We start from the raw sequence: 13,358 nt of genomic DNA on the forward strand, positions 1-13,358 counted from the left end.
CGCTTTTCTGTTTCAGCGAGCTGTTGCGGCGTCGGCGTGGAGGATCCAAACGTGCCGGACGCCGGAGGGCCCGCGGGAGCGGGTGGTACCGGCGGCGGGGTGGCCGTCATACCCGATCGGCCGCCTCTCGAATTAGACAAATTACCGCCTTATCACGACGTAGCGCCTAGTCCCGGTGAGTGTTATTACGAGACGCCTGCTGTTCGACGCTTCTCATACATATATGCGTGCGCGCCGTCGAGAGGGATCGTTGAGAAATGGCCGCTCGTTACTCGCATGTTCCCGTCACGTTACGTGCATTACGATCGCGAACGCGGTAGCACCGTCTCTCACCGTACGTCTCATTTCGTTCGCCAAAGAAAGTCGAGCTTATAGAACCGGATCTCACGGCTCGCTCTCAACGGCTTGTTTTCAACTAGTCGATAGCGTTGTAAGATATTTCACGGTGTTATGAAACAAGCGTATCTTGCGATAAGATATTGCCAAACAAAATATTGAAAGAAAAGAACATGAAGGAAGTAGAAAAGGGACAAAAATGTTTGCTTACGAGTCAAATGTATCTGATAGTTGCATTTATCTATAAATGGCAAAAACTACCTTTTAAAGAAAAACTGAATTCGTGTTTGAACAAATTTGTTAATGAAAAGCAAAACAAGTTACACACAAAAAATTGTTTACTCATCTTTGTTTTGAGACAAAACAGGCTTATGTCAGGCTCACTGAATGTTTAAAACTGCATTGATTGTTCTTTTGAAAACAGTTGGGCGTTTATATGTAAAGAAAGAAATAATCTATATTATATTACGTGCACACAATATAAACTATGTACTGTGTGTTACGTATCATCTATGTAAACAATATTCAATGCATCATAAAAATAGTGATTATAGATATTCTTCCATTTTTTATTTTTAATATTAGATATATATTTTTATTTTATAAATACTAAAGTCAGAAATATATTAATAATTTTGTAACTTAATTTACTTGTATTGTTTACATGATAAAATCCGTGTAAACGTGTAAACGTAAACAATACGTAAGTAATTGATGTAATGTTGAAATTTCCGGCACAATCCAGCTTTTAACATTAGTATGCCGTCAGGATACGTTAAGGAAATATACTAATCAGCATGGGTCTCAAGTTGTGGATGAAATCGAACTTTAGGGCACAACGTTTGGTCGTGGCTGGGATCTCGGCGAGGCGGCGGCACCCCGGGAGTCGTCACGACGCCGCTCTCCCTTCCTCAGCACCGACGGGCGATGAATCTCCCGGTCGAGAATCACTACACCCACATGCAAACCGATGAGGCTCTGTACGCGGAACTGGACTCGCAGGCCGCGAGCTACGCGAGCGATCTACAGTTACAAATGAGAGGAAGCTCCACGTATGGTACGACTTCCGGCGGCCAGGACGACGAATATCACGAACTGGACGCTGCCAGATTACATCGTCATTACGGAGATAGCGACGGATCGCTGCAAACGGATACACTTCGTACTCGACACAGTAAAAGGTGAGTCAAGGCTTTAAGTTTTATGGAAGATGTAAGTACAAGAAGAATGTAAAAAGGTAAGAGACATTATAATGCATTTCAATATTCTAAAGATTAAGAATTTAACGATTGTTATATTCGCAAAATTGTTGCTGGAAAAATATTCGAATATTTCACTGCTCACCGATCCTCTTCGTGATTCGATTAATCATAAAGATCGCGAAATCGATTATTACGGAAGTCGGTAATCATACGCAATTGGTCTATCGTTTCTCGACTTCCTAGATCGGTAACGAGCTCAATACATGGCTTTGTTCAGGCGACGCCTTCTAAAGTGAGCCCTAATTGCCCGTTATAACAACGCGCGCATCCGACACGCGTCGCTGCGTAATCGGCAGTTACCGATACGCCCTGCGTATGTTAATGATACATTCCGATCGAATAGTCGTCCAATGATTATCGAGAGCCTCGTTATCGGTTGCTTCCAGGATACAAGAGCCGGATTACGAGATGTACGAGAATGGACCGTCGACGCCGATACCACCGGGTCAACATCAGCATCATCATCATCGGCATCACCATCATCACAACCATCACCATCATCATCATCAGGAGCTTAGGCTTGGTAGCAGGAACAGCGAGCATCATCCCTCGTATCAGAACACAGCGTACACCGGAAGCGACGCCGAACCGGACGGGCCGACGTTGAGCAGCGCTCCCAGCAGCGCTTACTACAGCGATCTCAGTTCGAACTCGGCGAATCAGCAGATGCCAGTAGCGACGGCGCCGTCCGCGACGACGATAACGACAACGACGACGCCGACCACGACAAGTCTGCATCTGAGTCCACAGAACCTGGACACACCGCAGTACAGACTGGCGGCGATCAACGAGAGCACAGTGCCTTCGGATTATATTTAAGAGATGATCTTTTCGGAACGGGTGACGAGAGAGAAGTTTGTAATAGGCAATTGTTCGAAGTGCGAAGTCCCTTCGCAATAGTATTTATATAATTTAACTCATTTCACACGCGAGGACGATAGGAAGTTGTCCTTGGAGTAAAAAGTAGGAATAAAACGGAGGAGGTGAGATCGGAGGAGACACGAAAGACTGTGAAATTTTTCGTCATCGCCGTCGTGACTCGAAAGTTTCTTCGAGCACAGTGTTTCACGGTGCTCAGTTTTAAAAGTTTCCCCCGTACAAGAGGAATTGAAGAGATCACGTTCGGCAAGAGCGTTGTTTAACCGGCGGATGTATCGGAGACCGGTTCCGAATAAAATCGATTTCTTGCTCGGCAACGCTCCACTTGCGCCTTTGTCGCCACACTTTGTGGTCCTGTTAAGACAATCGACTTTCGAGACACGCGAATCGACGGATCAAGCGGCGCGAATCGATCGGCATCGCGGCGCGTTCCCCCTTTGCTTTTACGCGCTAATAAAATACTAGGTATTCAATGTCTTGATACTTTTTTTTTTAACGGCAAAAGACAAGCGGAAGATAAAACCGGTTGACAGGTAAGTGACCAGAGAAAATCGCGCCGGCGGAATTAATACACGCGATTAAGCGCTATTCTCGCGAAGACAAAACCAGCCGATCCCGAAACAAAAATATTCAAACTGCTAGGCCGTCGCGACTGAGCACGCGATTGCGCTCGTTAGAATATTGATAAAATCATGTTTCACGTTAGCCTAAGATGCGTCGCGGGTATGCGGATATATTTTGAGTAACTGCAATAACGGTTCAAGCGTGACGCTCGATTTCCACTCGGTAAACGCAAAGCAAAAACATAATGATACCACGCACGAAGAATCGCGCGTTGCGGTTTCCAATCAGTAATAACACGCCGAGATATAAATTGATGCCGCCCAGACTTTCCCGCGAAAGTCAACCAGTACTAGGCGAAAAAAATGGACCCCCATTATTTCTACCACCATTTATGTCAATCAGAAAGGAGGGGAGAAGCGAAATTTCAGACCTATATTATGCGAGTGATCGACGGCAGCGCATAAAGCATCGTTCGGCTCAAATTACTGTAGTCTGATGGGATAAGATTGCGTATGGTAAAAGTAACCTCGCATTAAATTTGATAGTTCTTCGTGAGAAATAAAAGCGCGATGTGAATTGTGTAATAAATTGAAAGTGGAAGCAAGAAATTGGAAAATTGCGATAAACAATCTCGACGTTTCCGCTTTCAATCGACGAAAAAAAATCGACTTTCAATCGACTAAAAGAGTTTTCGTTTGAATGCAGTAAAGAAATGAAGATTGTCTTGCGCGCTTATGTATATCTCATCCCAATCTCAACTGCTACACGAGGTAGGATCTTCTCTTACGAGATTCTAACGCATTAGAGGGTTAATTTAGAATCTAACCAGATATTTTCCCAAGTACAACTGTGGACGTGTGTCACGCAGAGAGGAGAAATCTGCACGACGGATTCGAAATGCCTACACGATACGCGAATGAAATGAAGTCGTTTTGAAGAGCAGGTGCCCCGTAATTTGACGTTCGGAGCTGCCAGTCAGCGCCCTCGGCTACATCCGTCCGCGTTCTCTAAGCGTCCACCGCCGCCGCCGCCAACCAGCATCCTTCCATGTTTGCCGCGCGCAAATGAGGTCTCGTTTTCACGTGCGTGTCTCGATTATGGGAAATTGCAGAATTCCGTGCCGCAAAGTCGGATCATGATGCTCAAACGAAGTACGTATGCGATATTCGCACGAAATATCTCTCTGACGGAGCATTTTATTATATTATTTAGACCGGACAGCGCACAATACGACGACCAATCGCAGGTGGTATTGTTAACGGCTAAAAAGGGACTGCTCGTTAAGTCTGTTAAACGACTTCGTTGACTTCGTTGTCTGACTCGTCGAATTTTGTGCCGCAGTATTCAGGATAACAAAATTGCTTCTCTTTCAGCGGGAAGAGACGGAAGAGACGCATTACAGCAAACGAAGTTTAACGCTCACAATAAAATTGTCTTCGTGGCCTTGTCGTGTAATACGGCAACGAGTTGTGGGAAATATTTCTGCTAGCATTTCTGGATATAATCGTACACGAACTTCGTTCGAGGAGTCGCGTCGAATCGCGTTCGCATGTCACGCGAGGGATTACCCGAGTCCGAGCATTAAATGGGCTTCGATCTTGGCGGCGTATTACTTTCAATCGTTTATCCTCGATTCCCGATCGACGGCGGAATTAATTCGTCTCGCTCGATTCGGCGGGGAATCGTTTAATCGTCGCCGTCGTGTTCCTCTCTTAATTACCTTCTCAGGCGAAGCTGATTGTTCCCCTCGTCGCGGGACACGAAGAAGCCCAAGAAGACGCGTTCTCTCGCTTCGCCTCTGGATTCTCCCGCGTATGTTTCACGTCGTTCACCTTTAACTCACCTGTGCTCACGCACACACTTACGTACACGCACACGTACCCTGCGTCCGATCGAATACTCACTTCGAAGCACACGGGAATACCCGTCGCGCTCATCTAAACGCGCCTCGCCATACGTGTATGAAATAGCTTCAGAACACCACTTGATCTCCTCCAAGTTTCTAGTTACCGCGCGCTTTGAGGAAAATGCGAATGAAGGAACGCCCATTATGTTGTTGGAAGTTGTGTTGCGATCTTCATAAAGAGGAATATACCTCGCAGTCAGGAAGTATCCAAGTTGGCATGACATGGAATTTACTTTTAGTCCAAAGGCGTCGTTTTTCTTGTAATTCCTAGCGTGATCGACACATTTTGAATATGTTTCGAGATTTCCCGAAGAGAAAGTTCTGCGTACTCCATAAATATCTATAACTCGTTATTTCTAAGGAATCAACACTAAAAGTACCGAAAGATTGCTTCCATTTTTTTTTTTACATCAATATCTTATTTCTTGTGCAAAAGATAGGATTCTAAAATTTTCTAAATTTTCGTCAATAACATTTTTTATCTTGATAAAAAATTTGGCCTTTCATCACTTTCCTTATTTTCACAATAATTCATTCGCTTTGTCCTTTCAGCGAGTGAATCATGTTGATACTTCTAATGTTGAAGAAACGTATCGGGCATTACCCTCGACTTTTTACAACTACTGGCTATTTTTGAAACGATCGAAACACATGAGAGCATCGAGATGCATAGTCGGGAGTTAAGAGGCGCAACGTGTGCGTTCAAACCACACAGACGCAACAATACGCTCCTTCTGTGGATACGCTATAATTAATTGTGCCCTCGCGGCCACAATGGTGGCAGGGAGAGACTGTCGGTGTTGCATTATACCGCAAAAAAAGAAGAAAAACTCACGACCGCGCCACATCGTCGCAGCCGGACGGGTAGCCCTTATCACGGCTGTGTTACGCGAACGAGAGCGTATTATGGAATTCGTTTAATTAAAGCCCGTCTCGTTTCTCTTCGCGCGCCTTCTGCATCCGAGTCGCGCGTCGAAGCTCCTAGCAGGTTCGCGTGTTCACAGATAATTTGGAATCGCAATCCAAAAGGCTGCAACTTGCATTTCTCGTAATCCGCGTTCAGGTAGATTAGCTCAGTCGCGTCGCTTATCGCAGAACATCTCTTAACGACGTTGCCCTTCGTTGCAATAAGACAGATGCGAAAGCCACGGACCACCGCGCGTGTTAATCTACCTCGCGTAATGCGAAAATATCACAAATCTCCCTTATATTTGCGCCATTTGCGATCTGGACGTCACTTTAAACCGCGTGAAAACAAAACTACCTAAAATGTCTGTAAATCGAATATTTTTATTTCGGTCCCGGTTACTTCTGATTACATGGATTATCACAATCGCATTAAAATTTAAATTAACCCTTTAATGCAATCTATTAACTTGACATTTTGTACAAGATATTAAAGTGAAACAATTGCTATTTTTTTTGTTAGACAACGAACATGAAAAAGCTAAACTTTTATTTAATTATCATTAGTGATAATGGATAAAATAGTAATCTAATGAAAACAGTATGGAAGTGAGAAAAAAAAATATTTAATAATTGTACTTCGTCATCACTTCAAGCGTTTTGCAAGTGTATCATCAAATCTACATCGAGAAATGTTCGCGAATAAGGATCAGGTTTCACTGCATCTTAGTGCGAGAAATGAAAGTACAAAGTAACGATCGCATCCGTCCCGCATAACCGGCTTAACTCCGCTTCTTGTCGCGTTTAATTTGCGAGAGGAGTCGTCCGAAAAGCACACACGCAGAATTTCCGAAGGGATTCTCAAAGCGATCGATCGTGAGAATTCGCGCGACTGGATTTCCGCGACGAAATTTCTCTCGTGCCGGGCTTGTGCTTTCTGCAATGCCTTCCCGTGCTAGGATGGCTCGCGCGCGATTCGACGGACGTCCCAGAACGATCATAAGGACGGCCCTGGCCCGCCCTGGCCGGACGCGCCGCATGTTCGTTCGAACCACGGGATATATAAATTATACATGTAAATATACGAGCGGCCGACTCGAGAGATCGAACTGTGAGATATCGAGATATGTGTTGGCGATTCCCGCGCCTTTCCCTCCCCTTCGTAGGTCCCTCCTTGCCCTTCGAAACCGAGTCCGCACACATATGCGCACGCAGGCAAGAATTCACGCATTACAATGTCTCTGTCGTTCTTCGCGTATCGCAACTTCGGTTATCGCCTTTTGATTATCTTACGCACCATTGGGGACGTCGATTTTCATTACGAAACAATTGCAAAGATCTTAAGAATTCAAGGAACTAAACACATTCCATCTTCTCTCATAAAATTAGCATACAATTTATTAAAATCGATGCTTAAAGAATTGTTTACATTAAGATTAATAGATTAATTATTGATTAAAATTAAAATTTTGTTTACATTAATAATAAATTTATAAATGTAATATATATTTTCACAAATCATTTTAATTTTATATCATTAAAAATAAAAAAAGTCTATCGAATCCATCGAAAAGTTTTACTTAATTTCTTATGAAACCTCATAAAGGTGGATGAAAAAAGAATTCTTGCGAACTTTGAACTCAGAAAAATAGCGCAACATGACAATTTCATCATAGAGATTGTAGATTTAACGCAAGTGTCAATCTGTGACCTAACCGCTTTAGTTTTATAACTGTTCCTTGCGGCGAGGTATTTTAAAGATCGCGGTAAAGCACTGCAATATTTGCCGATCTTGGCCGCGATTCATTGATCCGTGCTAATTATTAGTTACCGCTAGCAATTCATTCCACGCGTGTGCGCGTATAACGAGTGCCTTATGTCGCAGCACAGCCTAATTATGCACAATCTAGTTGTACTTTGAACACAGTCAATGTCAACATATCGAGCGAGTCACTGTGCGTCTTATGTTATAATTGCGAGACTTCAGGTATGAATGCGCGCGCGAGGGAAATCGTTCATCATTTTAATTATTCAGTCAGCAAACAAAACGATTTCTCACGCATTGACGTAATGAGTGCATATATCTTATGTTAAATATTTCTACAGAGCCTGTAAATTTCATTAAGTTCACACGTATTGTATATATAATGCATCTTGTAAATTAAATGCTGAATGTTGAATTCTACCGTATGAGACGGTAATCGATTATATTAATATATGTATAAGTGGCGCAACAGGTATCGGCCGCACTGAGATCCAGTTGCATAAGAATGCTTAACCATCAATAAAGAATTCATTATCGCAAAAGCTTATACACGAAATGCCATTTTGATCTCGATCTTCGCTTATTTATCGATATAATAACGCAAATAAAATATGAATAATTTAATGTATTCATATTTTATTTTAGTAATATATCAAATATACGTGCAAATATGCATTATATGTGAATATATTGAAAGAATTTTACATATTCAACGGCCGATACATTTTCCATGTGCGCCGCGTAAACGTTCCTGCAATTATTGTACAAATTGCCGACATTGCGTATTTTGATGTAAAACGTTTTAATACGTTAATGAGCATCCGAAAAACGCGAGAATTAGAAGAATGCTATTATAATATCTTATCTTGTAATTTCAAAGTGCGAAAAGACGTATTAGGGTGAAAGTCAAACATTTTTTAACCAGCATGAACTAATAGCTCGTGACACGAAATAATAAAATTTATCATTTCAATTTTATAAATATTGTATTTTATATATATTATTTATTTTAATAATTTTTTTTCAATTTTACTTAAACATTAAACAACTTTTTATATTAATTTTATTAATATTATAAATATTTTCACATTATTAATATTGCAGTCCAATCTATTCTTCAAAATAAATTCAATGAAAAAGTTATCACACATTTTTCTTTCAATATTTTATTTCCAATTGATATAATAATGTGAAAATGTATTGAAATTTTGTATTTTATATGTATCCCGTTAATAACATAATATTTAATGTTTCTTGCCAGCGACAAAATCATAACGAAAATTATAGAAAATGTAATGTGGAATTTCATACATTGTGATAAAACTTGCCGATAGATAGATTCTGCATACGTGATTAGCGTATCGAATAATTTCGAAAAAATCAGTTCATATATCAGTGAGATATTAAATAAAACGATATCTAGTAAAAATCTAGTATCGATGAAAGGAAGATACATAGCGAAGATTAAATTGATTTTCTCCTTGCCCATGACGTTATATCATCCGAGTTCTAATTTTGCGGGAGGAAAAGGACTATTCATAATTCTCGAAGATGAATGTGAATGTTCCGATTGCCTATTCATGCGCTGACGAAGGCGCATGCCGACAATCGCCCGCGGGCAAAAATGTCGAACCAACATCTCATATACGTATGTACTTGGAACTTTCTTTTGCCTCCGCTAAAAAGCCATTTGCCGTACTAATAAAATAGGTTCTAGAGAAGAGACATGAGCATGTTGGTCGATCATTACCTTGCAATTTAATCGCGAACGATAATGCTCACGACGTCTTTTTGTGGGTCCGTCCCGATGTAAATTACGTATTTAGCACGAATTGTATATAAGATCACAAATTGTAAAGAGACGCACTATTTTATTATTGTATATACTGTAATCTCTCAGATTGTAATCGAAATCTTCAAAATTTTTAACTGTACAGCACAAATAAAAAAATATTTACATGATACGTATATTTGCTTTCTTTTATAAACTCTTTCCCATCAATGGAAAGATTTTAATAGAATGCAATAATAAACGAGAAATTAATATTCAAAAAATTTTCGAGAGAAAGATAGGTCTTACACAATATTATTATATCAAGATATCTTAAGAATTTAAGGAATTAATAATGCAATAAATTACTACTTTTTATCAATTATTTTTTAAGAAGATATCTGATTTTTATTTCTATGAACCAAATGTATTTATCTCTAGAAATATAGAAAAGAGATTTATTTCATTACATAATAAACTATTAGTGTCAAAATTTAAGAATCAAAATACGATAAGAAAAAGGTTTTAAAAAATTAAATAAAATAGTTATTTGTACATTTTAATTTCAAGCAGTTTTTGAAACAGAAGAGCTTAAAGCTAGTCAGAGATTACATTTAGGTGATCATTTATCATGCGATCACGACTTATGAACATATGACTATCTCTATCCATAAAAATGTAGTTTGTGATTAGGTAACTTTAAATCCTTATGTCTGAAAAAATATTGTCTGAAATAGAACACAAATAACTATGTTATTTAATTCTTGAAGAGTTCTCTTGTTAGAGTTTTGATTCGTGATATTTAGAACATTCTGTATGCATATTGTGTATGATGACATCATTATTATTTCTCTTAAAATTCTTATATTAATCTTGTATTTTCCTTGATACTGTCCTACTTTCATATTTTATAACTATGTTATATAACTCATTTTAATTATTACACACCTAATAAAATTCATTATAAAATATACATTTTGATAAAGGATATAATCAATTTTAAAATATTAAAATTGATATGATAAAATCCAAATTAAATTTCATTTAACGAACACAGCACCAGAAAATTTAACAAAGTCAATTGTTATCGTCATAATCGTGATACCATATAACGATTTAAATTTAGCGAATGTAAAATATAATATTAACATAATTTATTATAAAATAATATACATACCAAGCGACGATCAGGCATCAATTAAATTTTCGTAATATTTCGACGACATAACCGGAATAGGATATATGAAGAGGATTTTGATTGAGACACTAACAGTAACATATTTGTGTATGACTGAATCTTCTTCTTAAACACAGTAAACATTAGTACTCGCGCACAATCACTTTATATTATTCAACAATCTCGATGTTACATACTTATTTTCATGCGATTTTTATTCAAAATTCTTATAATCATTATTTTTTAAATCGTCGCGATTGCACAATTAATGCATTTTTAAAATCTCCAAAACAATACTTTAAAAATAACATACTACCAATCTAATACCAAAAAAATTAATAATACCAATCTGTAGAAAAGACAACGCTCCCTATTGCAACAAGCAATGATCGTGGCTAATATAGAAAATAATCACGACCACTGTTATAATTAATATGCCATATTTCATGCAAATAATTTGATAAATTCAACGCGATTACTTAAAAAAAATAACATAATACCAATCTAATAAAATTAATAATACCAATCTGTAGAAAAGACAACGCTCCCTACTGCAACAAGCAATGATCGTGGCTAATATAGAATAATCACGACCACTGTTATAATTAATATGCCATATTTCAATCATGCAAATAATTTGATAAAAATTCAGCGCGATTACTTTAAAAATAACATAATACCAATCTAATAAAATTAATAATACCAGTCTAGAAAAGACAACGCTCCCTACTGCAACAAGCAATGATCGTGGCTAATATAGAAAATAATCACGACCACTGTTGTAATTAATATGCCATATTTTAATCATGCAAATAATTTGATCAATTCAGCGCGATTGTAACATTCACAACAATTCTGTTCTTCAAATCTACAGAATAGTAATCACAGCTAATCTGAAAATAATCATGATCACATTATTTTAATTAACTTACACAAGTTTTATAAACATAACGATAACAAAATTAAATACATTGATTTCATGTTTCTCATCTATAAAATAATTAATTACAAGCAATGATCATAACCAAAGAAAAAAATAATTGCAATTATCGTTAATTACATCATATATAAATTAACTAATGCACAAAATATAATGTTCGCAATATTAACTACGTCAATTTTAAATTTCCAATTTACAAAAATAACCGTAGCTAATCAGAAAAACATCTTGATCACTTACTAATTCATATTTTAATTAATTAATTCATATAAATATTTCATAAACATAAAAATTACAACATTAATTACACCGATCTCATGTTTCTAATATACTGGATAATTATAAGTAATAATTACAGCGAATTAGAAAATAAATCGCAATTACTGTCCATTAATATTCCATATCTTAATAAACTCGTACACAATAAATTTAATAAACGTAGCTATCATAGTATTATATACAACAATTTTGTGCTTTTAATCTATTAATATACATTTAAACAATAATCGCGATTAATGTAAAAAATAATCACAATCACTACTGCAACATTACATATTTTTTTGACTTAATTTAAATAAAATTTAAATCAAAATTAATAACTTATAAAAAAAGAATTAACTTACTCAATCCTGAATATTTTCCATCACTATATATTTAAACTACTGTATATTTAAATTATTGTTATTAATAAAATATATGCAATATTACTCTCATAACACATGTTATATATGTACATTTTGCTTTAATAAATTGAACAGAAGTATCATAGTACTAATTATAACGATTTCGCACTTTTAATCTACAGAATAGATAACTACGTAATCAACAAAGTTAGCAATAATCGCTTCTAATATAGAAAATAATCGACTACCATTATTCATTATTACGTGTTAGAATATTGCGACAATACCACAATTACAGCTCCCTTGTTAGAAACCCCTCACTATACCTGTCCATTATTCATATATTCAGTCATCCGATATTTTTCTTGATATCACTCGAGATATACAATATTGGAAATGTTAGAGTAAAATTCGATCCTTATAGCGAATATCGTTTCCAAAAAGGATAGATAGAGATCTGGTATGTATGTGCGTACTTGGCGATGACTGTGCAATTTGCTGGTACCATCGAGATTGCAGTAACAACGCGTAAAAAGCAATTGTACGTTTATTTCTGTCGCGATGAACACTTCGCGATGTACTCACTATGACACTCACAATTAATCCGCGGAACTCACTTGTAAAAGGTAACTATCGCGAGAAATACGACTCCGTGACTTGCCGCGACATATTTTGCAAGTGAAAATTTGAAAATTTACCGAAGAGTAAATGGCACATTCCGGTGCGCCACCTGGGAAAGTCGATTATATCTGTTACGCTCGACAACGATGTATGGTTCGTATCCGTGTTGCGATAATCCTGGATAATCCGAACCCTCGAAGGTCCCGAATCCGAGCACACTCACACATCGCGCTCCGTCCGTGAGCCGCTCTACTCTGGTTGCATTTCAAGATTGCTGTCAGTAGTTAAAATCTTTAATGTACGTAACGGACACTTGAAACGGAATTTTGAAACGCAGCCGTAGTGACCTAAGTAACCTACGCACGCACGATGCGGAGCCGAGAGTGAGACTGCCGAATCGACCGAACGTAGGTCATGTAGGCCACGCCGTAGCCGAGCGCAGCCGAACGCAGCCGAGCCCGAACGGTGGCTCACGGACGAACGGAGCGCGATGTGCTCGCGGTCTCGGAATCGTAGGACGCAGATTCGAACGTGCTATGGTTCAAGTCCGAACTGCTCATGTGAGACAGGGATGTGGAACCGTATCATACTTTATTTTAGTCTCATTT

General features: G+C 38.1%; 1 protein-coding gene across 2 annotated transcripts in view; it reads left to right on the forward strand.

Moving 5' to 3' along the window:
* The window catches only part of LOC105837115 (TSC22 domain family protein 1), a 262,982-nt gene extending 256,506 nt beyond the window's left edge, over positions 1-6,476 (forward strand). For both annotated transcript variants that reach the window (XM_036283485.1, XM_012681618.2), the window contains 3 exons: positions 17-175; positions 1,169-1,517; positions 1,985-6,476. In XM_036283485.1, coding sequence (XP_036139378.1) covers positions 17-175; positions 1,169-1,517; positions 1,985-2,417 — 941 coding nt within the window. In that variant the 3' untranslated portion in view covers positions 2,418-6,476. The remainder of the gene's footprint in view (positions 1-16; positions 176-1,168; positions 1,518-1,984) is intronic.
* Positions 6,477-13,358: the final 6,882 nt, after the last annotated feature.

The sequence above is a fragment of the Monomorium pharaonis genome, chromosome 2 (assembly GCF_013373865.1).
Source record: "Monomorium pharaonis isolate MP-MQ-018 chromosome 2, ASM1337386v2, whole genome shotgun sequence".
In the NCBI taxonomy this organism is placed as follows: Eukaryota; Metazoa; Arthropoda; class Insecta; order Hymenoptera; family Formicidae; genus Monomorium; species Monomorium pharaonis.